Genomic DNA, 22,648 nt, shown 5'->3' with positions numbered 1-22,648 from the left:
TACGCCCCAGCCGGGCCCGCGGAAATGACGCAAGTCCCACGCGCCGCCAGGATGGCCGGGCTATGGCGGCGGGTGCAGGCTACGTGCGGCTGTGGGGAGCTGCGAGGTGTTGGGCGCTTCGGCGGCCGCTGCTGGCCGCCGCCGCGGGGCGGGTCCCGACTGCGGCCGGAGCTTGGTTGCCCAGAGGCCGGCGGGCCTGCGACGCCTCTCCTCCCTGGGCGCTGCGGGGCCAAGGCCCCGCCGCCGCGGGCCACTGGCGGGGACTTCGGGATGCTAACAACCGCAGCGGCGGCGGCGCATTCTCGGGCGGCGAGGATGCCTCCGAGGGCGGCGCGGAGGATGGGGCCTCGGGCGTGGGGGGCAGCGCGGGCGGCGGGGAAGGCCCTGTCATAACGGCGCTGACGCCCATGATGATCCCGGACGTATTCCCGCACCTGCCGCTCATCGCCGTTACGCGCAACCCAGTGTTCCCGCGCTTTATCAAGATTGTCGAGGTAATGAGAGCCCCCGCCTTGGCCTCCGTTTCCCCCACGTCTGCAAGCTGCAGGTTGGACCGAGGGATCGCTCAGCACCCTCATGCCTCACAACTTGAAAAAGTTCGAGTCCTAGTTTTCTCACTACTAGCTCGGTGAACTTGAGCCAGTTTCCGCCCCCTTTCAGATCCTTTCAGGAGAGTTGAATCCAACGAGCTTAGGATTGTCCACTTAACAGTTCTAGTCATAGAAATTCGGTACCGGGAAAGATCAGAACAGTCTTGCCACTCGGTTACTTTTCTGCTGGTCTTGGTAAATGTTTTGTGACAGTCTCCCCCAGGGTGGTCTGCCTTCTGGTTAAGAGCCCCTTCGGGATCCGGATTCATTCCTTTCTTAAATGTTTCTTGAGGTCATGTGCTAGGTACGGTTCTAAGTGTTAGGGATACAGCCCTGAACAAAACGGACACACTTTCCTGCCTTTGGCGCTTAGGTTCCAGCGGGATTCGAGAGGTAATAAACGAGGCTAGGAAGTAAATTATGGACTGGAAGGCTGTAAGTACTACAGGGGATGATAGAGCGAGGGATTGTCCGGAGTCTCAGGAGGAACATGGCACAAGGATGTTCCCAGGGGTTTATTCATTCATTTATTCAGTAGGGTGTTCTTGTTCCCATGTAGCCGGCTGAGGATTCAGCAGAACAAGTCAGACACAGCCCCTCTGCCTAAGGAACTTATGTTCTGGTGCAAGAGACAGTAAAGATCTTTTCAGACTAAGAGCCACGGGGTGTGGGGTGGTGCAAATGGACCAGGGTGATGTAGTAGAGAGAAAGCAGCAGGAGTGCAAGGAACTTGAGTTTTTTAATGATGTGGAAACGAGTCCATGGAGGAGAAGCGTTATCTCTTAACTGTCTAAGCAAGGTCATACAATGAGTCAGCTCTGCATTCACTCTCCAGCCTCTGCCCTCACTCTGCAGTCTCTGCTGAATAAATCTCAGCGATCCCTTGGAAAGGGAAAGGACGGTACAGAGGGACAGCATTCAGCCAGTGTGGGGGGGCGGGCAGAAGGAGCCCCCTCCACCTCCTCTCCAGCACTGTGTGTGCGTCCGAGCTGCCCTTCCAAGGGCCTTCCCTGATGTTCTGTAGTGGTTACTGGCAGGCCTCAGGGCCGGACCCTGTGGGTTCATATCCTGGCCCCTCCACCCCTAGCTCCATAACCTTGGGCAAGCTGTTTCTCTGGGCCTCCACTGTCTCATATGTGAAATGGGCGTAATAATAGTACCTCATTTCTTAGAGCTGTGATGGGAGGTAAATGAGGTCACGTCTAAAGGCCTCAGAACCGTGCCTGGTGCTTGGTACGCCTTCGTAAGAAGCGGCTGCTGTTACCCATGTGGTGCACTTTTGACACCTCAGAAACGAGCCCTGGGGGTCTTTTCTCCATACTTGACCCCCCCAACCCCAGCCGTCCTCTCTACCCTCCCAGGCCCCTGGGGCCAGGATGTTCAGCAGGTACGGTCCCCTCAGCCCCTCAGAGTGGCAGATGCCCCCTGTCCCCAGTGCCCAAGTAGAGACAGGATTCTTCCAAGAGATTCTGTGTGCCCACCTAGGGCTAGGCAGGAGGGCTACATGAGATGCTGCGGGTAGTGTGAGACTGGCATGTGGAACTCGCATGTGCTATCCCTGTTGCTGTTACTTTATGAATAATGAAAAAGGGGTCCCACCAGAGGGAGGGACAGGTGCTAAGATGCAACGGTCAGCTGTTAGCCAAGGAGAAAGTGGGAGCTCCCAGGGGACCCAATAACTGTTTCTGAACCTGTTAGCCAAGCTCTGATTACTCTTGATTTGGTAGTTGATACTGCATGCGGCTCACTTGCCCCAGTGGCGTCTCTCCTTATTAGTGGCCTCTGAGTATAGACCAGTGGCTCTTAATTTTGGGTGGGTCATGTAACCCTCCTGACGGACGTCACGGACCTTTTTTCTGGGGAGAATGCATTCAGAGTGGCAGGAATTCCCATACCGTGTGGTCATGGAGTGAGTTAAAACGCTGCTTCTCAAAGCCGGGTTCCTGGACCAGCAGCCATCACCTGGGAGCCTGCTTGAAGTGCAGACTCTCAGGCCCGTTTCAGCCCTCCCAAATCAGAAACTCCGGGAGGGGCCCAGCCATCTGTTTTAAGAAGCCCTCCAGGGAATTCTGACTTCTGCCAAAGTTTGAGGACCATTAAGTTTAGTTAGAGTCTGGTCTAGGAATTAACACAGGCTTGAAGGAAATCATTTGAGCCCTAAGGACACCTGTGCTTCTCCCTATCAGCTGTTTCCTAGGAAACATCATTAGCCCTCTACCTGCCAGTGGAATGACAGGAGAATGTGCTGTGATGGGGGGGTTTCGATGATCAATCAATAGGATATAGATGTGGTTGGGTTATACTTTCCATGAAAATTGGAGGAAATTACCAGCCTGTGGGGTGTGTCACATTTGAATTACGCACATTTACTTTTGTCCTCCCGAAAAGAAAAGCAGAGAGTTTAGATTTTCAAGCCAAGGCATTTCGCCACAGAAACAGCTCTTGAAATTGGATGTGAAATCAATTTCTTGGTACTGGCCGTTTGTCTCCTTTTAGTTTTCTTTAGGAAGAGGGAAAAACTAAGGAATGCAGCTCTTCAATACTGCCCGTACTTTTTTTTTTTTTTGGTTCAGAGGTTCCTGGGCCGTGTTGGTTAGTCCTGGATCAGATTAGCACACCCCTAGAGAGTATTACAGAAAACGCCAGAGCTGCTGTCAAAGTGTCAGCTAGAAAGCCTACCCTGCGTTTCACTTTGGGGTCATTGTCATGCTAGGTTAAAAATAAGAAGTTGGTTGAGCTGCTAAGAAGGAAAGTTCGCCTCGCCCAGCCGTATGCCGGCGTCTTTCTAAAGAAAGATGACAAGTAAGTGTAATTTTCCTTCACTCCTTGTTGAAGCCGCCCTGGATTGTAGCTCACCGCGGAGCCTGCTCCGTACAGTAGCCTGGACCTCTGACTCCTGACCTGAAAGAAACCAAGTCAGACCTATGGGGCATGAGGCCGAGAGCTGAGCATCCCTTTTCAGTCTGAGCTGAAGACTCTGCCCCAGGCCCTGGGCTTCATGCGTGGTCCAGGTTGGGGGAAGCTAACCTTGGGGGACCCCTGGTGTTAGGCCAGGGTGAGCCTGCTTCAGAGCAGAGCTAGGCGGGCAGATGCGGGGGCTCCGGGCACATCCACCTCGACTCCAGGTAGGAATGAGTTCCACTTCCAAGTCGGAAGGTGTGTTCTATGCAGGCTCCATAAGAGGAGGTGTGGAATGGAATCCAGATTCCATCTGGCCCCGCCTGCCTGTATGCGGTGACCCTCGGGCAGCCCAGAGCACCTGTAGGAGCAAGGAGGTCAAGGCCAGGAGGGGTGTTTCTCTTCTCTCTCTTTTCAAGAGAGCCAGAGCACCTGTGCCCATGTTCCTTTGTGTCCCTTCTCCCTCAGTAACGAGTCTGACGTGGTCGAGAGCCTGGACGAGATCTACCACACAGGGACGTTTGTCCAGATCCACGAGATGCAGGACCTTGGGGACAAGCTGCGCATGATTGTCATGGGACACAGAAGGTGCGGGAGCCCGAGTGCACGGGGCGGGGCGGGAAGAGTGGCCTGGGACGCCCCAGGTTCCAGCACCGACCTCCCCTTCTTGGCCACCGCAGTGACCAGGCCAAAGCTGGAGGTGGACCCCCCCACCCCACCCCGCTTCTCAGAGCCGCTCTGCTTAAGCGGCAGTCTGAGTGGTCAGTGAGAAGCCATTTCTCACGCCCGTTAGTCCAGAAAGCACCACGAAACAGAAGATAGCACGTTGCCTCATGGTTCATGTCTGGGTGTCAGCACGCCTTCCCCCTGGTGCCTGCATCTGCGTCTCCATTCAGCTTGGCAGGTTGGGTTTTTTGTTTTTGTTTTTTCCTGGCTGCACCATGCAGCTTGCGGGATCTTAGTTCCTGGACCAGGGATCGAACCCGTGCCCCCTGCAGTGGAAGCACAGAGTCTTAACCACTGGACCCCCAGAGAAGTCCAGGTTGCGGTTTTTTACTCAGCCCGTCTACCTCTACCTCCTCTGCCGAAGGGCTTCATATGGCATTTGCAAGCCCAGTCTAACCCGCTGTATTGTTACGGCTAATTAAGAAAAACCTACATGATCAGCTGGGTTGAAGCTGGAAGCACCGCCGCCCCCCAACCCCAGCCGTCCTCTCTACCCTCCCAAGCCCCTGGGGCCAGGATGTTCAGCAGGTACAGTGTTCATGAACACGTTCATGAACGTACCTGTTCAGCAGGTACGGTGTTCATGAACGTGTTCATTTCTTTTCACGTGTTCCAAGGAACATTGGTCTCCCAAGATGAGACGCTTGTCAAAGGTGTCCTGTGATCACAGACATGTGGGAGACGTTACAGACTCACCAACCATTACGGTCGTAGTGTTTGGAAAAGCTTCTTACTGAAGATGCCCGTTGGTGTTTGTTGACTTGAGAGCCCTTCATCCTTTCCTCTCACGGAGCCTTTTTCTGTGTCAGCCAGCAGCTCCCCCAGAGCACACCGGGGAAATGGTCCGGGCCGGCAGCGCTTCCGTGGACTGTCCTGGTGGCATCCCCGCTGTGCCGAGCCCCCATGCCTGTCTTCACCTGCTCGCGTTAGAGTCTGTTTTAGGGAAGAGGCTGTTCCTTTGTCTCCTGGGAGGATTCATGGCTCAGAAAGAACAGAATAAGATACAACCAAAATTAATAAAGACGGTGCGGCTACTCACTGCTCCGCTAACCTGCAGGGTGCCTTGGAGAACGAGTCCTGCTGAGTCCTGTGGCCAGGCCACCTCGGTGCTCACTGCGTCCCGACCTCCTTTTCTCTGTGCATCTTGCTGGTGTCCGCCCGCCACTGAGTCTGCGTCCCCGGTAGCGCTCAGGCCTGCTCTCTAAGGGCGGTACTGTTGTTAGTTACCCCGTGTGGCAGAAAAGGGCCAACACGTCACTGAACACCGGGCGCCTGGTGTCTGCTGGGCGCCTGGTGTCTGCCAGACCCTCGGGTGTGAGTGGAGTAGCCGGTGAGGGGCCCAACTTGGGGAGCCCGCCCGCCGCATAGGGAAAACAGGTCACCAGCTAAATTCTGGCAGTGGCGAGTGCTTTGGGGTGAAAATGACGATGGATGGGGGGTGGGGTGGGTGTGTGCGCACGTGGGACTGGACTTCATGTGGAGTGGTTGGGGAGGACCTCAGTGGAGGCACCCTTGAACCTGGAGCTGAACCTTGTGCAGGAGCCACTGTGTGGTGAGCTGGAGGCCGGGGGAAGGGCAGGCGGAGTCCCTGATGGGCCCCAGAGCGCGGGCTGCCACTGGCGTCCTCGTTCCTGGAGGACAGCGGGCGTTGGTGTGGGAAACAATGGATGGGTTGGCTGGAGTCCGGGGCAGAGGGCCTGCTGGTCTTGGGTTCTGAGACAGCAGCTCCCCTCTCCCCACCAGCCCTGGTGGCTGCAGGGGCCTGGGCCCAGCGAGCCCTTGTGTCATCAGCACTGCAGAGTGTTGTGGCCGGCAGGACGCCCCCCTTCCCCCCAGCCTCGGTGGCTTCACCTCCTCTTCCCCGTCTTCAGGGTTCACATCAACAGACAGCTGGAGGTGGAGCCAGAGGAGCCCGAGGGCGAGAACAAGCAGAAGCTGCGCAGGAAGCTGAAGCGGGGCAAGAAGGACGCGGAGGAGGACGGCGGCGCCAAGCGGCAGGTGGAGGTGGTGATGGAGCCGGACCCCAGCCCCGCTGGTGAGGTGCTCATGGTGGAGGTGGAGAACGTCGCCCACGAGGACTTCCAGGTCACGGAGGAGGTGAAGGTGAGTGCACACGGGGGGCAGAGCACCCTCTCCCTCCAGGAGTCCTGGGGGGTGCTGGCGTCGGGAAGGTCGGAAGTGCGCTGGAGCCTTGGCTGCTGTGAAGGAACCGGCTCCTGGCTCCTCCTCCCAGGCCCAGGGGTGGGGGAGCGGGCAGGGCACATGCAGCTGATTCTGTGACCCGTGCTTCCAAGGTGGGAAAGAGCCTTCTGGCCACCTTGACCCCAAGCCTAGGCTGGCCTGCCTTCTTCTCCATAGCATGGCGAGCCAGCTGTCGAGAGGGTGTCGGGAAATGTCCTTCCACCGTCCTTCTCATGTAGGTTATGGGCAGAGTGACCTGCCTCCAACGGGGAGAGGTGAAGAAGAAAGGCAAGGCAGGTGGAAGGCTCCTCGGGTGCGCCCGCACCCGGTGTCCTTGGCCTCCCCAGGGGGAACACCAGCTTGGCGTAGCTGACAGCTTTGGTCTGAGGCTGGGGTGGGTTCTGAGCTCGGTGGGAAGGAGTGCCACAGTCCATTGGTGATGGCTGCTGCGGGCGCTGGAAGGGGCCCGGGGCCGGCAGTTGCCTCCATGGGGCCCTCCAGAGCAGCTGTGCCGGGGAGAACTTTCCATGTGCTGGATGCATTCTGTGACTCTGCACCATTCGGCCCCTGTGACTGTTGAGCACTTGATCTGTGGCTGCTGTGACTGAGGAACAGAACGTCTAATTGTATCTCACTTCAACTCACTTAAATGTGAGCAGCGCCTGGTGGCTGCTGTCCTGGGCAGCCCAGCCTTAGTGTTTCCTTGAAGGCTCTCACCTGGGGGGAGGGAAGGGGAGTGGGGAGCTCGGAGCGCGCCTGTCCCTCTTGACGCGCATGCCGTGCAGGCCCTCCAGCTGGCCTGTTCTGGTTCCTTCTACAAAGGTCATCCCAGGCAGATCAGGGACAAAGCCATTAACCAGAGGCCGGCGGATCACACTGAAAAAGCCCAGCAGTGGTGGCTGCTTGCTTCGTGCCGGTGGTGCCCTGCGCAGAGTGCCAGGTGCCGGGACCTGTGGCCTCTGGAAACGAGGCGCAGGATTTATGCCATAAACTGTGTCCAGTGATCCTGCCGGGAGTGTCACTGGCCTCACTGTGGCAGCAGCGAAGGCAAGGACAGCAGTACCCGTGGCATCCGTAGCAGAGCTGGCTGGGGCGAGGTTCTGGTGGGACAGACCTCGAGCCCCTTCTCCCCGCCCAAGATGGCTCGTTCTAAGGTCGAGGTTCAGAGTGGTCCACGGAGACAGGCTTGGTTTAGGTTTTGCTCTTGGGTCCTGAGTCCCTGTGACTTGTGAACTGGGGCTCCGCTCCTGGGCCTCTGGGGCCGTCCTTGGCTGGGCCGGGTGGGAGGGGCTCCAGGGCCACAGCCCCGTCTGGTCCCAGTGACTCACGTGGCCTCCCTGCTTGCCAGGCCCTGACGGCGGAGATCGTGAAGACCATCCGGGACATCATCGCCTTGAACCCGCTCTACAGGTTGGTCTCCTGTCCCCTCCTGATGAGGCCAGGCTGGGCCTGTCTGACTGCTTGTCTTCATTGAGATCCTGGCTGGGCTTGGGGACTGCCTAGCCTCTGAGTGGGGAGCCGCTTCCCTCCCAGCAGGGAGGCCCCGGGGCGGGCGGGAGGTTGGAGGGGGCGCAGCCTACCGGCCCCAGCTCTCTCGTCATCAGCCAGGTAGGGGGAGGGCATCTCAGGAGGGCTGCTGCATGGCTGCCAGGGTGGCTTATGTCTGGGCGTTGGGGCGTTAGTCCCGCTCCAGGATGGGCCATGGCCCAGTGTGGACCATGGCGGTCCCGGTGCCCCGTGGCAGCATCGCTGTCCCTTCCAGAGAGTCTGTGCTGCAGATGATGCAGGCTGGCCACAGGGTGGTGGACAACCCCATCTACCTGAGCGACATGGGCGCTGCGCTAACTGGGGCCGAGTCCCACGAGCTGCAGGATGTCTTGGAGGAGACCAACGTGAGTGCGGCCTCCCCGCCTGGCTGCTGTCCTGGGCTCCGGTGTTGGGGTGGGTTCCCGTTAGCTCGCGTCCTTCTGTCCACGTCCGGCCCCTTGTTCTCGGTAGCGGCCGCGTGGTGTCCCACTGGGCGGCGCCCGTCATTCAGTGGGTGGCGTGTTTGGGTTGTCGCCAGTCTCGTCGTTACGAGCAGCACCTCTGCCAGTGTCCTGGTCCACACGGCCTGCAGACCTGTGGAGTGTGGCTGGAGCACTGGGCTTGCTGGGGCAGAGCGTGCGCCCCTCTCGGATTTGGGGAGGCATGGCCTGTCCACCTGCCCCGGTTCGCGCTCCCTCCCCACGGCCCCTCCACACAGATGGCCATCCTCTCACGTCTTCCCTTTCTTGGCAGATTCCCAAGCGGCTGTACAAGGCCCTGTCCCTCCTCAAGAAGGAGTTTGAGCTGAGCAAGCTGCAGCAGCGCCTGGGCCGGGAGGTGAGCGGCGGGGCGGGGCCCCAGTGCCCAGGCGAGTCTCTGCTGCGAGGCCGCGCTCCCCCTCGGGGCTGGGAACCTGTGCGAAAGTGTCAAACTGGTGCCAGCATCTGAGTGCAGAGTGAGAGGTCCCGGGACCCTCCTGACCACTGAGGGAGCCTGGGGGGAAATGCTAGAAGTTGGGAGCCAGCCTGGGAAAGGTCGAAAGCTGTTTCCCCAGACTCAGCTGTTGGATGCCCACCTTCCCAAGTGGGCAAACCCATGGAGTGCCTGGATTGTCGGTTACTTAACGTTTTCCAGATTTAACTCACTTTTACCACTTAGTTGTTTTATTTTTTTTTTAAATTAATTAATTAATTTATTTATTTATTTATTTTTGGCTGTGTTGGGTCTTCGTTTCTGTGTGAGGGCTTTCTCTAGTTGTGGCGAGCGGAGGCCACTCTTCATCACGGTGCATGGGCCTCTCACTGTCGTGGCCTCTCTTGTCGCAGAGCACAGGTTCCAGACGCGCAGGCTCAGTAGTTGTGGCTCATGGGCCTAGTTGCTCCGCAGCATGTGGGATCTTCCCAGACCAGGGCTTGAACCCGTGTCCCCTGCATTAGCAGGCAGATTCTCAACCACTGCGCCACCAGGGAAGCCCACTTAGTTGTTTTGTTTATTTATTTATTTTATTGGAGTGTAGTTGATTTACAATGTTGTGTTAGTTTCTGCTGTACATCAAAGTGAATCAGTTATATGTATGCATATATCCACTCTTTTTTGGATTCTTTTCCCATAGAGGCTGTTATAGCACTTAAGTTTTTTTTTTTTTTTAATGAATTTATTTATTTTTGCCTGTGTTGGGTCTTCGTTGCATGTGGGCTTTTCTCTAGTTGTGGCGAGCGGGGGCTACTCTTCGTGGTGGTGCACGGGCTTCTCATTGTGGTGGCTTCTTTTGTTGCAGAACGTGGGCTTCAGTATTTGTGTCTCGTGGGCTCTAGAACGCAGGCTCAGTAGTTGTGGCGCATGGGCTTAGTTGCTCTGTGGCATGTGGGATCTTCCCAGACCAGGGCTCGAACCCGTGTCTCCTGCATTGGCAGGCAGATTCTTAATCACTGCGCCATCAGGGAAGCCCTCACTTAGTTTTTTTTTTTTTTTTTTTTTTTTTTTAATAAATAAATAAATAAATAAATTTATTTATTTATATTTTTGGCTGCGTTGGGTCTTCATCGCTGTGCATGGGCTTTGTCTAGCTGCGGCGAGCCGGGGCTACTCTTTGTTGCGGTGCATGGGCTTCTCATTGCGGTGGCTTCTCTTGTTGCAGAGCACGGGCTCTAGGCGCACAGACTCTAGAGCGCAGGCTCAGTAGTTGTGGCGCACGGGCTTAGTTGCTCCGTGGCATGTGGGATCTTCCCGGACCAGGGATCAGTCCTGTGTCCTGTGCATTGGCAGGCGGATTCTTAACCACTGCGCCACCAGGAAAGTCCCCCTCACTTAGTTTTTATGTTAGGAAAAAAATTCGTATCATATTTATTTTATTTATTTATTTATTTAAAATATTTATTTATTTATTTGGTTGCTCCAGGCCTTAGTTGCAGCAGGCAGGCTCCTTAGTTGTGGCTCTTGGCCTCCTTAGTTGCGGCTCACCGGCTCCTTAGTTGTGGCATGTGGGTTCCTTAGTTGTGGCAGACGGGCTCCTTAGTTGCAGCTCAGCTCGCCGGCTCCTTAGTTGTGGCATGCGAACTCTTAGTTGCGGCATGCATGTGGGATCTAGTTCCCTGACCAGGGATCAAACCCGGGCCCCCTGCATTGGGAGCACGGAGTTTTTAACCACTGTGCCACCAGGGAAATCTCCTGTATCATATCTTTAATTGGAAAAGCCACTAGGCAGCTCTCACATGCAGGGGCACAGGACAGCAGGTCACTGGGCGGGCGCCGATGCTGACCTAGGGCCCTGAGCCCGCGTCCTGCTGTTCCGGCTGTTAGAGGGAGCGTGGCACTCCTTTGATTAACGTGGGGGACACACTGGCATTAGGCCCAGCTTTTCCTGGTCCTAACCAGGATTGAAGGGCGGATTCCTTCCTCCCCTGGAATTCGGGTGTTACTTACCGCGAGACCCGTGACCAGGAGGACTTAGGGTGGAACGTGGGGGAAATCGGAGGCTGGGTGCCCTGGGTTTCTCTCCCATGTCCTGAGGAAGCAGCAGGCCCACCCTGGGCTGCGTCCCCTCTGCTCTGACGGCGGCTTCTGGGCCCTGCAGGTGGAGGAGAAGATCAAGCAGACGCACCGCAAATACCTGCTGCAGGAGCAGCTGAAGATCATCAAGAAGGAGCTGGGCCTGGAGAAGGACGACAAGGACGCCATCGAGGAGAAGTTCCGCGAGCGGCTGAAGGAGCTCGTAGTCCCCAAGCATGTCATGGACGTGGTGGACGAGGAGCTGAGCAAGCTGGGCCTGCTGGACAACCACTCCTCCGAGTTCAAGTGAGCGCCGGGGGGCCCGTCTCTTTCCCCAGCCTCAGGAAAGCTGGGCATTTGGCTGGGGTCCCCGGAAAGCCAGGAGGGTGGGCCCCTCATGCATGTTCTGGTCACGGTGGGTGTCCATCCTCTCGTATCGCCCCTGTGTGGGCCGTGTCTCTGTCGCCCCTGTTTCACAGATGAAGGAGTCGAGGCTTGGAGAAGTTACGTCAGTGCCCCTGCCTCTGGGCTGGCAGATGGGGACAGGGATTTGAAGCCAGGGACATCTGGCTCTAAGCCAGTGCCACCAGTCAGGACCAGGAGTCCCCAGGGCCATTGCTCCAAGGCCACCCCCTTCCCTGGCCTCCCTCTGGCGGCTTTGAGAGTCAGCCAGGAAACAAGCGTCTTCCTGGGGCCCTGGCCTTGCCCGGGGGGTGTTGTCCTGCGCACACTGGCTAGGGGTTGGGCCCCGTGGGATGCTTCTGGCTGTGCCCGCAGCCCAGGCTTGGGCGTTGCTCCGGCGCGGCTCGGGGGACAGCTCCTCAGAGGGGGGATCTGAGCGGGCCTGCAGCACCCGACCCTCCCGGGCTGCTGGGCCGGGCCCCTCTCTGGCTCAGGGTGTCTGGGGAAGGCCGGTCTCTTTGCACGAGGACCCTGGGAGATGCTGGTTCCCCTGGACGCCGCAGGCCTCCCTGCCAGAGATGCCCCCAGCTCCTCTCACTGGGGCAGTGAGTGCGCTTCCCACACCGATGTCAGGGTGACCACACGCTTAGTCCCTTGGAACGTCACAGACTTATGTCACGGTCTGGAGGCAGAGGCCCTCACGTCTGGCGTGGTGGGCAGGACGGGCTCCTTCTGGAGGCTCTGGGGAAACTCTGTCTCCAGCCTTTTCAGCTTCTCGGAAATGTTCCATGGCTCCCGGCCCTTCCTCCGTCTTCCGAGCACATCACTCCAGCCTCTGCTTCTGTCGTCCACCTCGCCTCCTTCTCTGACCCTGACCTCCCTGCCTCCTCCTTATCAGGCCCTTTGTGAGGGGTGCCTCTGTCCCTGGGTGCACAGCCCTCGGCCTGAGGTCACGCTCCAAGCCTCAGTTTCCCCACTTGCCCTCATCAGGTTGTCCCTCCCCCATCCTACCCGCTGGCCCCTCCTGTGCTGTGGGACCCTGAGCCGGCCCCATGCTCGCAGAGTCTCTGGTCTGGGAAGCAAATGTAGCTCTTGTGCCAGGAACTGCACCCGTACAGGCAGACCTCGGGGACACCGCAGGTTGGGTTCATAGCAAAAAAGCGAGTCGCGTGAATTTTCTTGGTTTCCCCATTCGTGTAAAAGTTATGTTTACGCTATACTGTAGTCTGTTAAGTGTGCAGTTGCGTTATGTCTAAAAAAAGACAACGTATATGCCTTTATTAAAAAGTACTTTATTGCTAAAACGACCATCACCTGACAAGGCACGGTTACCACAAACCTTCAAGGTGTAAAACACGTGGTGTCCACCCAGCGCAGTAGGCGAGGCGTGTCTGCACCACGCCGGGAGCGGGGCAGGCCAGGCTGGGCCCGCTTCTCAGGGCAGTTCGGGCCCCAGCTGACACTTGGTGTAGTTCTCACGTCGGGCGCGTGGGTCCCAGCGCTGTGGATGTACAGAGCGGGCTTCGGGTGGCTCACTGGGCCCGCTCACCGGCTCTTGTCTGTCCTGTGGCAGCGTCACCCGCAACTACCTGGACTGGCTGACGTCCATCCCGTGGGGCAAGTACAGCAACGAGAACCTGGACCTGTCCCGGGCCCAGGCGGTGCTGGAGGAGGACCACTATGGGATGGAGGACGTCAAGAAGCGCATCCTGGTGAGGCTCGGCCGCCCGCCCTCCCCGGGGCCATGCCCGCATCCCCGCTTGTGTGTGGGGCACCCGGCCGAGCTCTGAGAGGCAGCGGCTGTCGTGTCTGGATCTGTGAGGGTGGTGGAGGCCTTGGGGCCCAGGAGCCAGGACTCCCCCTGTGCGGTGGGGAAAACCCAGGGGCGCTCCCTGGAGAATCTGGGGGTCTGGTGGGGGCTTGGCTGGGCCAAAGCTGGTGTGGGGTCAGCAGGGGCCGAGGAAGGTGAGGGATGGAGGGGCCCAATTGGAGGGACCAGGGTTGGAGTGGCTCGGAGGTGTTAGGGGCCGCCCAGGCCCGCCTGCCTGCTCCAGGGGGCTCACGGATTCCCCAGGGGGATAAAAATTGTGCTCGCGATAGGAAACGAGGGCCAGAGGCGTCTGGCTGAGAGCGGGTGGGCCAGCGGGGAGAGAGGACGCTGTGATCCAGGTGGGGAGCTGCCAGGTGGGCCTGGCATCGGGGTCACCCAGAGTCCATCACCCACGTCCCCTTGCTGCCTGCTCGTCCTGTTGGTGCCACAGGCTGTCCCTCCTGTGTCAGATGACAGTCCCGTCAGTTCGGCCCCTCTGGGTCAGGCCCTGTCCCTTCTCGCAGCCCCAGATGCCTGGATGGTGGGGAGGCTCAGGCCCGGCGGGGGCCCTTGCCCTGTGGAAGGGGCAGTGCTGTCTCACGGGGTCCTCGTGCCTCTGCCCGCAGGAATTCATTGCCGTCAGCCAGCTCCGGGCCTCGACCCAGGGCAAGATCCTCTGCTTCTACGGTCCTCCAGGTGTGGGCAAGACCAGCATCGCCCGCTCCATCGCCCGGGCCCTGAACCGCGAGTACTTCCGTTTCAGCGTCGGGGGCATGACGGACGTGGCCGAGATCAAGGGGCACAGGTTGGTCTGGCCTCTCCCCCTCGGGGCTCACCCCGCCTCCCATCAGCCTTCCTTCTCTTGGGTCTGTTCCTACTCTGTAGCGTGATGGTGGCGGGCAGCAAACTCCACTCACGCTGGAATAGGTAATTGAAAGTCAGGGTGTCCATCTGACCTCAGGCCTGGCTCAGTCCAGGTGCTTAAAAACCTCAGATCAAATTGGATCAAAATCTCGGCCTCTCAACCACTGGAAAGGCCTCTTGGCCAGGCTGTCAGCAGACGGCCCCCTGGTTCCAGCTTCCATCCCACCAGCTCAGCACCCCGCACCCCAGCAACACTGGCCGCAGGCCCGGGGACTGGGGACTAGAGTGGGAGACGAGACGGTCTCCCCAGTGAGGCCTCAGCACCTGTCTTGGTTCTTGCCTCCCTTGTCAGGCCCAGAGCCGGGCTGGCATCCCCTGTGCGCAGGCTCTGACAGCCACCTGGCCCGTGCGTGATGTCCTTCTGTGGGATATAAAGGGTGTTGTGTTCCGGGGCTTCCCGCCATGCTGGCCTCCGCAGAGGGTGGTTTTTTGAAAAGCCTTGGTGAGACACAAGTGCAGTGGGTACACGAGTGTCTGTTCCGAGTCGGCCATGCATTTCCATCCTGTAGTGTCCAAAGAAGGTTTAAATCTGTGTTTAAAAGTTACTTTTCTGGCTTTTCTAAAAGCATGGACAGTTCTGGGCACCAGGGTTCACAGGCCCTCCTGGCAGCAACGCTCCAGAGCCGGGCCGCCCGCTGGGCAGGGTGCAAGCACCCCAGTCTGCTGCAGCCCCCCTCAACTCCTGGCTCTCTCGAGTACCCTGGATGGTGGCCAGTCTTGAGACCTTACCAGCCTGGAGCCCGGTGTGAGCTCCAGGGGTTTGGAGAAGGGAGCCGGAGCATGGTGGGGCCCGGGTGGGGGTCAGGAGGGGACGAGGCCGGCACAGCCTTGGGGGCGGGGTCACTGGGAGGCCTGCAGGCTGGAATGGTGCAGGCGTGCCCGGGAGCTGCGGTCTGAGCTGGGAGGTGCAGCAGGATGGAGGTGGAGGGGTTGGGGGCTGAGAGGGAGGCAGAGGCAGAGCCGGGCCCTGGTTCAGGAAGGACAGGGAGCTGCAGACAAGCACCATGTGCTCGAGTTTCTAAACAAGCAGGAGATCTGTGACGCTGGGGGTGAGTCATCAGGGAAAGGGCACCCAGCAGGGTGTGAGCAGGTGGGCGTTCTGTGCTGATGTTGGTCTAGGGACAGGGAATTGACTGCTGTTATACTGGTGACAGCCAAACCCTCCTCTGCCCACAGCCCTCCAGGGCTCCCACCTCCCTCGGGTTAAAGCCCAAGTCCTCCCCGCGGGCCACAAGGCCCTGCACGACCTGCCCCGTCCCCTCCCTGCCCTCCCCTCCTCCCTCTCTCCCCCTCGCTCACTCTGCTCCAGACACATGGGCCTCCTCACTGTTCCTCCAACACACCAGGCACGGTGCTGCCCCAGGGCCTTTGCATGGGCTGTGCCCTCCGCCTGGAATGCCCCTCCCCCAGACACCCATGTGGCTTCCCCTCACCTCCTTTGCTTGTAGCCTTTCCCTAAGATGTTCTTTATCTCTTCCTTAAAATACTGCCTCACCCACAAACTGGCGTTCCAGATCCTCCATGCCTGCTTTTCTTCTTTGTCGCAGATACGAAGTCTTTCGTACCTTGTGATTTTCTCCTCTGCCTGGTTTGTGGTCTGTCTGCCCTGCTGGGCCTTAGCTCACAGCACTGGACTCATGTCTGGTTTCCTAAGAATGCCAGGCAAGCACCTGCAGCCGAACTGGGCAGACAAGTAGGCTCTCAGGAAACACGCCTGAAAGGACGTGCCGGCTGGGGCTGGGCCCTGGGCCTGGTGAACCTGAGGCCCAAGGACCCAGGCGTGGGGGATGTTCCTGCTGCAGGCCCTGGCTGCTCCCTGCCCCTCTCCTTCTGTTGAATCGGGCAATGCCGGCTGGGTTTTGCCATCTGGATAGGAGGTGCTGGCTAGCGGGAAGAGTCTGAGTGATACTTGGCTGTGAATCTGTCCCCGCCCTGAGCCTGAGCTGGGGGAGCACGTTGACAGCCCCAGGACTTGGGACCATTACGCTGTCAGGATGACCCAGTGCTCTGCCCACCTGCACAGTGTGGAAACATTTATCCTCTGCCAGGGCCACGCTGTGTGCGTCTCCCTGTGTCTCCTCTGGGCGGCCTTGGAAGGCATGTGGTGATCCCTCAGCTCCAGGGGAGCTGGGCCTTGGGCGCCAGTGTGGCTAGCCCAGGCACTGGGGCACCGACCGCCCCGCTGTGCCCTCTTCCGCAGGCGGACGTACGTGGGCGCCATGCCAGGCAAGATCATCCAGTGCCTGAAGAAGACCAAGACGGAGAACCCCCTGGTTCTGATAGACGAGGTGGGTGGGGCCTGAGGGCTGGGCCCTGGCTGGGCTCATACCCTTCCCTGAGGTTGGACGTGGCCCCTGGGCCCTCCTGGCCCACAGCTGCAGGTGGCCCTGACCAGACGGGGTCTGTTTTCAAGGTGAAACTGTGGCCCACTGCGGTTTCCATGGTGCCTGAGTCACTGTGGGTGGCCTTGTTGCAGCTGGCTGTCTCATGACACCGGCCCCCTCCCACCCTGGAGGACCCGGTCCCTGCCCATGGCCACACGGTCAGGCCAGCCCTCCTGCCCCGGGCTTCCCTAGCCCCAACCCCCAGTGGTCTGGTCTCCCGCTGGGGTGTCTGGCGCTGGGGGGAGGACAAGGGGCTAACACCCGCCGCCCCCTGCTGCCGCTTCAGGTGGACAAGATTGGCCGGGGCTACCAGGGGGACCCCTCGTCAGCGCTGCTCGAGCTGCTGGACCCTGAGCAGAATGCAAACTTCCTGGACCACTACCTGGACGTGCCTGTGGACCTGTCCAAGGTGCGTGTCCCCCCTGGGGGCTGGGCCAGTGGGGAGAGTCTGGACGCCCCGTCCTACGGCACCTCACTGCCGCCTCCCCCAGGTGCTGTTCATCTGCACGGCCAACATCACCGAGACCATCCCAGAGCCGCTGCGGGACCGGATGGAGATGATCAACGTGTCGGGCTACGTGGCCCAGGAGAAGCTCGCCATCGCAGAGGTAAGGCAGCCCCGCTGGCCCGGCCCTGGGGAGGGGCGCCCCGCGGCCACTTGGGCTCAGGAAATATCCGAGTGCCCACTAGGTGCCAGGCCTTTAACCAGAGCTAGGGGTGCAAGCCGCAGATCCTGCTCTGGGGCTCCCGAGCCAGGAGGAGACAGACGGATGTGGACGGGATCTGCCCGTGTGGTGTGATTACAAGACACGGATGACACCAAGGCGGGGGTTCGGGGGGCTCCCCACCCCAGCCAGTTGTCAGCCGAGGGTCTTACGATTCAGTGCAATTCTGACACTACCCACCCGGAAACAGCATCAGACCCCAGGTTCAGGGCTCAGACCAGAGCACTGCCCCCACTTTGGATGCCAGCCCCCAAGTCCCTGGCCGCTCTTACTTTAGACTGACTGGGTATAAATCGGGGGTTCCCACAGCCCCCTCCTCGGTTTGATAATTTGCTGGAACAGCCTACAGAACTCAGGAAGACAAGAGTTTTTACTTACTGTTACCAGTTGATTATAAAGGATACAACTAGGGAACAACCAAAACAGAGACTCCTGGGGCAAGGTGTGGGGAAGGGCCCATTACTAGGCATGGTTGACCGGATGACTGATTGCATCATTGGTCACTGGTGATTAGCGCCCCTCCCCGGGGGCTGAGGATGGGGCTGAAAGTTCTGTCCCTCCAGTCCCTTGGTTGGTTCCTCTGGCCACCAGCCCCCATCCAGCTGTGCTAATGATCACTTCTTGAAAGGGGCTTCTTGTGAATAAGAAAGGATGCTCTTCTCGTCCTTGTCACTCAGGAAATTCCAAGCGTCTTAGAATCGCTTGCGCAGGGAATTGGGGCCAAAGACCCAATATGTATTTCTTGTTATAATCACAGGCCGTAGAACAAGAGCAAGGAAAGACACTCCGTGAGCACAGTGCTGAAGGTAACACAACCCCACCTTGGCCTTCAGGGCCCAGCACTGTCTTGGGGTTGTGAGTTCAGCTCTGACAGTAAGTTACCCCTTGAGTGCCCCGCTGCCTCGTGGTCACGCACCATGGCCGGTGTCGTGCCGGGTCAGTAACGGCTGTGGGCGCGAGAGTGAGGCTGCTGTCCGTCTGCCCACCAGCCGTGCTTCCCCGGGTTATGGGACTGCCTGCCTGGGCTTTCCTGGGCCCAGGCCCCCCCGGGATGCGGGCCTCTGTCTGCACTTCTATTTGTAGGAAAGCTCTTCCTGGGCTGGTGGGATCCTTCCCTTTTCCTGGTGCCCGGGTGTGTGCGGTGCTTTACTAGCCTGCAGTCAGTCAGAGGAGAGCCGGATTTCCTTTCCAGAGGGCTCGAATTCCTGATACAGTGTTTTCTTTCCAGAGGGGGCTTTAGTACATCTTGTCCCCTTGAGCCCTTCGCAGCCCTGTGACAGGTGCAGGCTTGCAGTCTTTGCATCCCCTGGGGGGTGGGAGGCGAGGAAGAGGAGCTCTTGGCTGAGGCGGTCGCAGGGGTACCGGGACTCCCCGTCACTTCCCCCGTCCCCCACCAGCCTGGACACTCGACCAGGCAGAGGAGGGGCAGGCTTGGGGGTGTGGGTGGAGGGGTTCCTTCAAAGCCCTGAAGGGACAGCAGGAGGAACATAGGACAGTGGGACGCTTCTGCCCCGCAGTCAGTGCTCAGGACTGCTCAGACTCCGCCGACTGCTGTGTGGCAGGAGTGGTGCTGGGCCCTGAGTGACCCTGGAGCCTCTGACCTGCTCCCCATCCCCACCTGCTCTGTGCAGCGGTCACATAACCGGTCTCTGTATGAGGAGGAAGTCTAGGGGTTCAGGGAGGCCTTCCTGGAGGAAGAGGCATCTAAGATGAGCCTTGGGAGCATGTGGAGGTGGCCGGCCGGGCGTCTGCAGGTCCTAGGCCCACCGTTCAGGATCCTGGCACCTGCCGGGCTCTCTCCCTGGACACTCTGCCACCCTCTCCTGGCCTTGCTGGCTCTCCTCCCTTCAGGTCTCGGCTTAGGTGTGGTCTCCGGGAGCAGCCTCCCCTCTGCTGAACGGCCCCCAGCTACCCCCGGGGACAGGGCCTCCACGGGGCAGGCCCAGGGTCTACCTCGGTGACCTCGTTTACCCGGCCAGGGGTCTTTGGAAGGGTGGGCAGGGCCCACGGGAGAGGCCCTGGGGGTCCTGATGGTGGCTCTCCTCCTCCCTGGCAGCAGTACCTGGTGCCTCAGGCCCGCGCTCAGTGTGGCCTGGACGAGAGCAAGGCCACACTGTCATCGGACGTGCTGACCCTCCTCATCAAGCAGTACTGCCGGGAGAGCGGCGTCCGCAACCTGCAGAAGCAGGTGGAGAAGGTGAGCCGGCCTGCCCGGAGGCGGAGGGACGCATGCTGTCTGAGGCACTCACAGCAGGTCCCTAGAGGAGTCACAGCCACAGGCAGGAAGTAGATGGTGGGGCTGGGGGAGGGGCTGGGGAGGCAGTGGTTAATCAGGACAGAGTTTCATTTTGGGAAGATGAGAAAGTTCCAGAGGGGATGGTTGGACACCAGCGCAAAGGCATTTCCTGCCACTGAGCTGTACACTTAAAAATGGTTAAGATGGTTTTAGGTCACGTGTACTTTATCACAACTGTAAAAAATTAAAGGCAGGTGGAAGAGAGTTGGGGGCAGGGGGTGGGGGGCTGGTTCTGTGGCCCGGCCGCTCCCCAGCCCGCTGCGTCCACACAGGTGTTACGAAAGTCCGCCTACAAGATCGTCAGCGGTGAGGCTGAGTTCGTGGAGGTGACGCCGGAGAACCTGCAGGACTTCGTGGGGAAGCCGGTGTTCACGGTGGAGCGCATGTACGACGTGACGCCTCCCGGCGTGGCCATGGGCCTGGCCTGGACCGCCATGGGTGAGTGGCCTGCGCTGGAGCAGGCAGCGCCGGGGGCTCTGCGCGTCCCTTTAGTCGTCTGTCCCCCTGGTAGAGGTGGGCGTGCTCACCGTGGGCTGCTCTGAACGCCCTCTCCGCTGGTGGGTGGGGTGCAGTGAGGCCAGGGGACCAGGGCTGATCAGGGACGATGGGACCGCGAGGCAGCAGCAGTGCCCCGGGAGCTTTCTTTGGGCTCCTGGTTTTCAGGTTTGCCTGAAGGACAGCCCTTCACAGCACGAGACTCTGTCGCCTGGGGGGCCACCACCCAGTGGGGGAGGAGGGCCAGGCAGCTCTGGGGAGAAGGATCTGAGGGGCTTCTTGTCCAGACGACGTGGCTCAGCCCACCTGCACTGGGGAGGCTGTGTCTGGGAGCTACAAGGGCGGAGGGGGAGCGGCTCGGGGTCTGTGTAGCAGGCAGGGTTGGGTGCGGCCCTGGGGGTGGGGCACAGAGGAGGCAGGCTCTGAGCGGCTGGGCATCTGCTGGTTTGGGCTGCACTGAGAGGGACTGCACAGGAGGACGCGAGCTTGGCACCAGCAGGCTCTGCGCCGCGGGCAGGTACAACGCGGAGGCCCAGCACAGAGATCCGGTCCCCGCAGATGGATCTGCTGCCCCGAGGAGGTGGCTGCGGGGGGACAGTGCGGGCACTGAGGTGTGCGGGATGAGAAGGCCCTAGGCTGGGATGAGCCGGGGAAGGGACGGTGAGGGGCGTCCCCTCACTGGGGACGAGGGTGAGGGCGTGGCGGGAGCGGCCGTCCAGGAGTCTGAGGCATCCTGGGCTCATGGGCTCTGCCCTCGGTTCCCCAGGAGGCTCCACGCTATTTGTTGAGACATCCCTGAGGCGGCCGCGTGACAGCAAGGGGGACAAGGACGGGAGCCTGGAGGTTACAGGCCAGCTGGGGGAGGTGATGAAGGAGAGCGCCCGCATCGCCTACACCTTCGCCAGGGCCTTCCTGATGCAGTACGACCCCACCAACGAGTACCTGGTGACGTCGCACATCCACCTGCACGTGCCTGAGGTGAGGCTGGACCCGCGCCCACGCCCCATGCCCCCACCTGGCAGCCGCCTGCCCACCAGCCTGTCTCCCCCCAGGGCGCCACCCCCAAGGACGGCCCAAGCGCTGGCTGCACCATTGTCACGGCCCTGCTCTCCCTGGCTCTGGGCCGGCCGGTACGGCAGAACCTGGCCATGACGGGCGAGGTCTCCCTCACAGGCAAGGTCCTGCCTGTAGGAGGCATCAAGGAAAAGACCATTGCGGTGAGTGTCCTGCCCAGCAACATGGGCTCGGGATAGCACACAGCCATCATTCACGTGTCAGGGCTAATCCCCCCAGGCGAGAAGAGTGACAGGCCCATTTTACAGAAGGGGAAAGTGAGGCCCAGCGGGCATGGGATCTGGATCTGCCTGGCCTGGCACCCCTGTTGAGCTGACTGCCTAGCTGCCCCTGCCTCCACAGTGGTTTTCAGCCTTTTCAGCCCTGATCTCAGCTCCTCAGGGATGAGAGTAGGGTCTCCTCCTTCCTCACCACTGTGGCCTAGCACTGAGACCTGTGGGTGCAGGAGAGGCTGGAGGAGCAAGGCTTGGGCACTGCAGGTGGACAGAGGGCCCAGAGCCCAGCGACTCACTGGGTGTGCTGTAGGTTTGACTGTGGTGGATGGGGGAGGGGGCCTGTGCTTCCCCTCAGTGTTGGGGGCCCCCCGAGCTCCTGGCAGCGCCCCAGTGTCTCTCACCTGAGCCCCCAGGCCTCTCCCTGTCTACCTCAAAGGGACCACAGTCCCAGGTGCCTACAGAGCACTCAGGGAGGGGCTCCCGTGATAGGGACACCCAGGCAAGGTGTGTGGGAGGCTCTGCACCTTGCTTTCCTCTTGCAAAGTGGGAGGTTCAGTGAGTCACTGCGTGCTGTCCCTAGAGCAACACATGGTGACACATGGGGACCCTTGTCCGCCAAGGGGCAGAGTCAGGCTGAGGGACAGCAGCTCAGAGGCCCCGGGTGGGACAGGGCACGTGGCAGTCTTCAGCTCCTGTGCATTTTTAGGTGCCAGATCTCTAAATGTAAAGCAGTGGGTGCTGTGATTAATCCCAGAAACCATGGACCTCATAATTCCTGTATTTCCAGACACCTTTGGGGGTGGGGAGAGCCACTGGGGTGACAGCACACCAGAAGAGGCCTGGGTTCCTGCTGCCAAGCTACTGGAGCAGAGGCTGGTGATGTTACCTTGGGCCTCAGTTTCCTCATCTGGGCGAGGCAGGGTGGGCACTGGGAACCTGGCTCCACGCCCAGCCCTCTCCTCCCTCCCACACTGACCTGCTGACCGCCCCCCATCCCAGGCCAAGCGTGCCGGAGTGACATGCATCATCCTGCCAACCGAGAACAAGAAGGACTTCTACGACCTGGCGGCCTTCATCACTGAGGGCCTGGAGGTGCACTTCGTGGAGCACTACCGCGAGATCTTCAACATCGCCTTCCCCGAGGAGCAGACCGAGGCCCTGGCTGTGGAGCGGTGACGCCGGCTCCGGGCACTGCCGGCACCGCTGGGCCCGCCGGGGCTGGAACTGCGCTCAGGGGAGAGGCTCCAGGCGGCTGAGCCACAGGAAGCTCGGGAGAGGCCTGGAGCCCGACCTCAATCATGGCTCTTAATCGTTGATTATTTAATTATGATTAAAAGCTGTTTCCAGTACTGCTTGGTTGGCTGTGGCTTCTTTCTGTGCCCACCACCCTGCCTGTCACCAAGGTGCCCAGGG

General features: G+C 59.8%; 1 protein-coding gene across 1 annotated transcript; it reads left to right on the top strand.

Moving 5' to 3' along the window:
• Positions 1-28: 28 nt before the first annotated feature.
• Positions 29-22,584, top strand: LONP1 (lon peptidase 1, mitochondrial). Its single transcript, XM_082453289.1, has 18 exons — positions 29-494; positions 3,304-3,392; positions 3,957-4,076; positions 6,086-6,317; positions 7,744-7,805; positions 8,158-8,287; positions 8,676-8,759; positions 10,996-11,216; positions 12,886-13,024; positions 13,749-13,927; positions 16,247-16,334; positions 16,717-16,839; positions 16,922-17,038; positions 19,212-19,352; positions 19,724-19,889; positions 20,713-20,924; positions 20,999-21,163; positions 22,235-22,584. Exons 1-18 carry the CDS (start codon positions 63-65, stop codon positions 22,409-22,411), a joined length of 2,877 nt encoding a protein of 958 aa, XP_082309415.1. The 5' UTR covers positions 29-62; the 3' UTR covers positions 22,412-22,584.
• The last annotated feature ends 64 nt before the right edge of the window (positions 22,585-22,648 follow it).

This window comes from Balaenoptera physalus (genome assembly GCF_965194825.1).
Source record: "Balaenoptera physalus genome assembly, chromosome: 3".
NCBI classification, from domain to species: domain Eukaryota; kingdom Metazoa; phylum Chordata; class Mammalia; order Artiodactyla; family Balaenopteridae; genus Balaenoptera; species Balaenoptera physalus.
The sequence above is the reverse complement of the archived record's forward strand: the minus strand, read 5'-3'. Positions and strand labels throughout refer to the sequence as shown.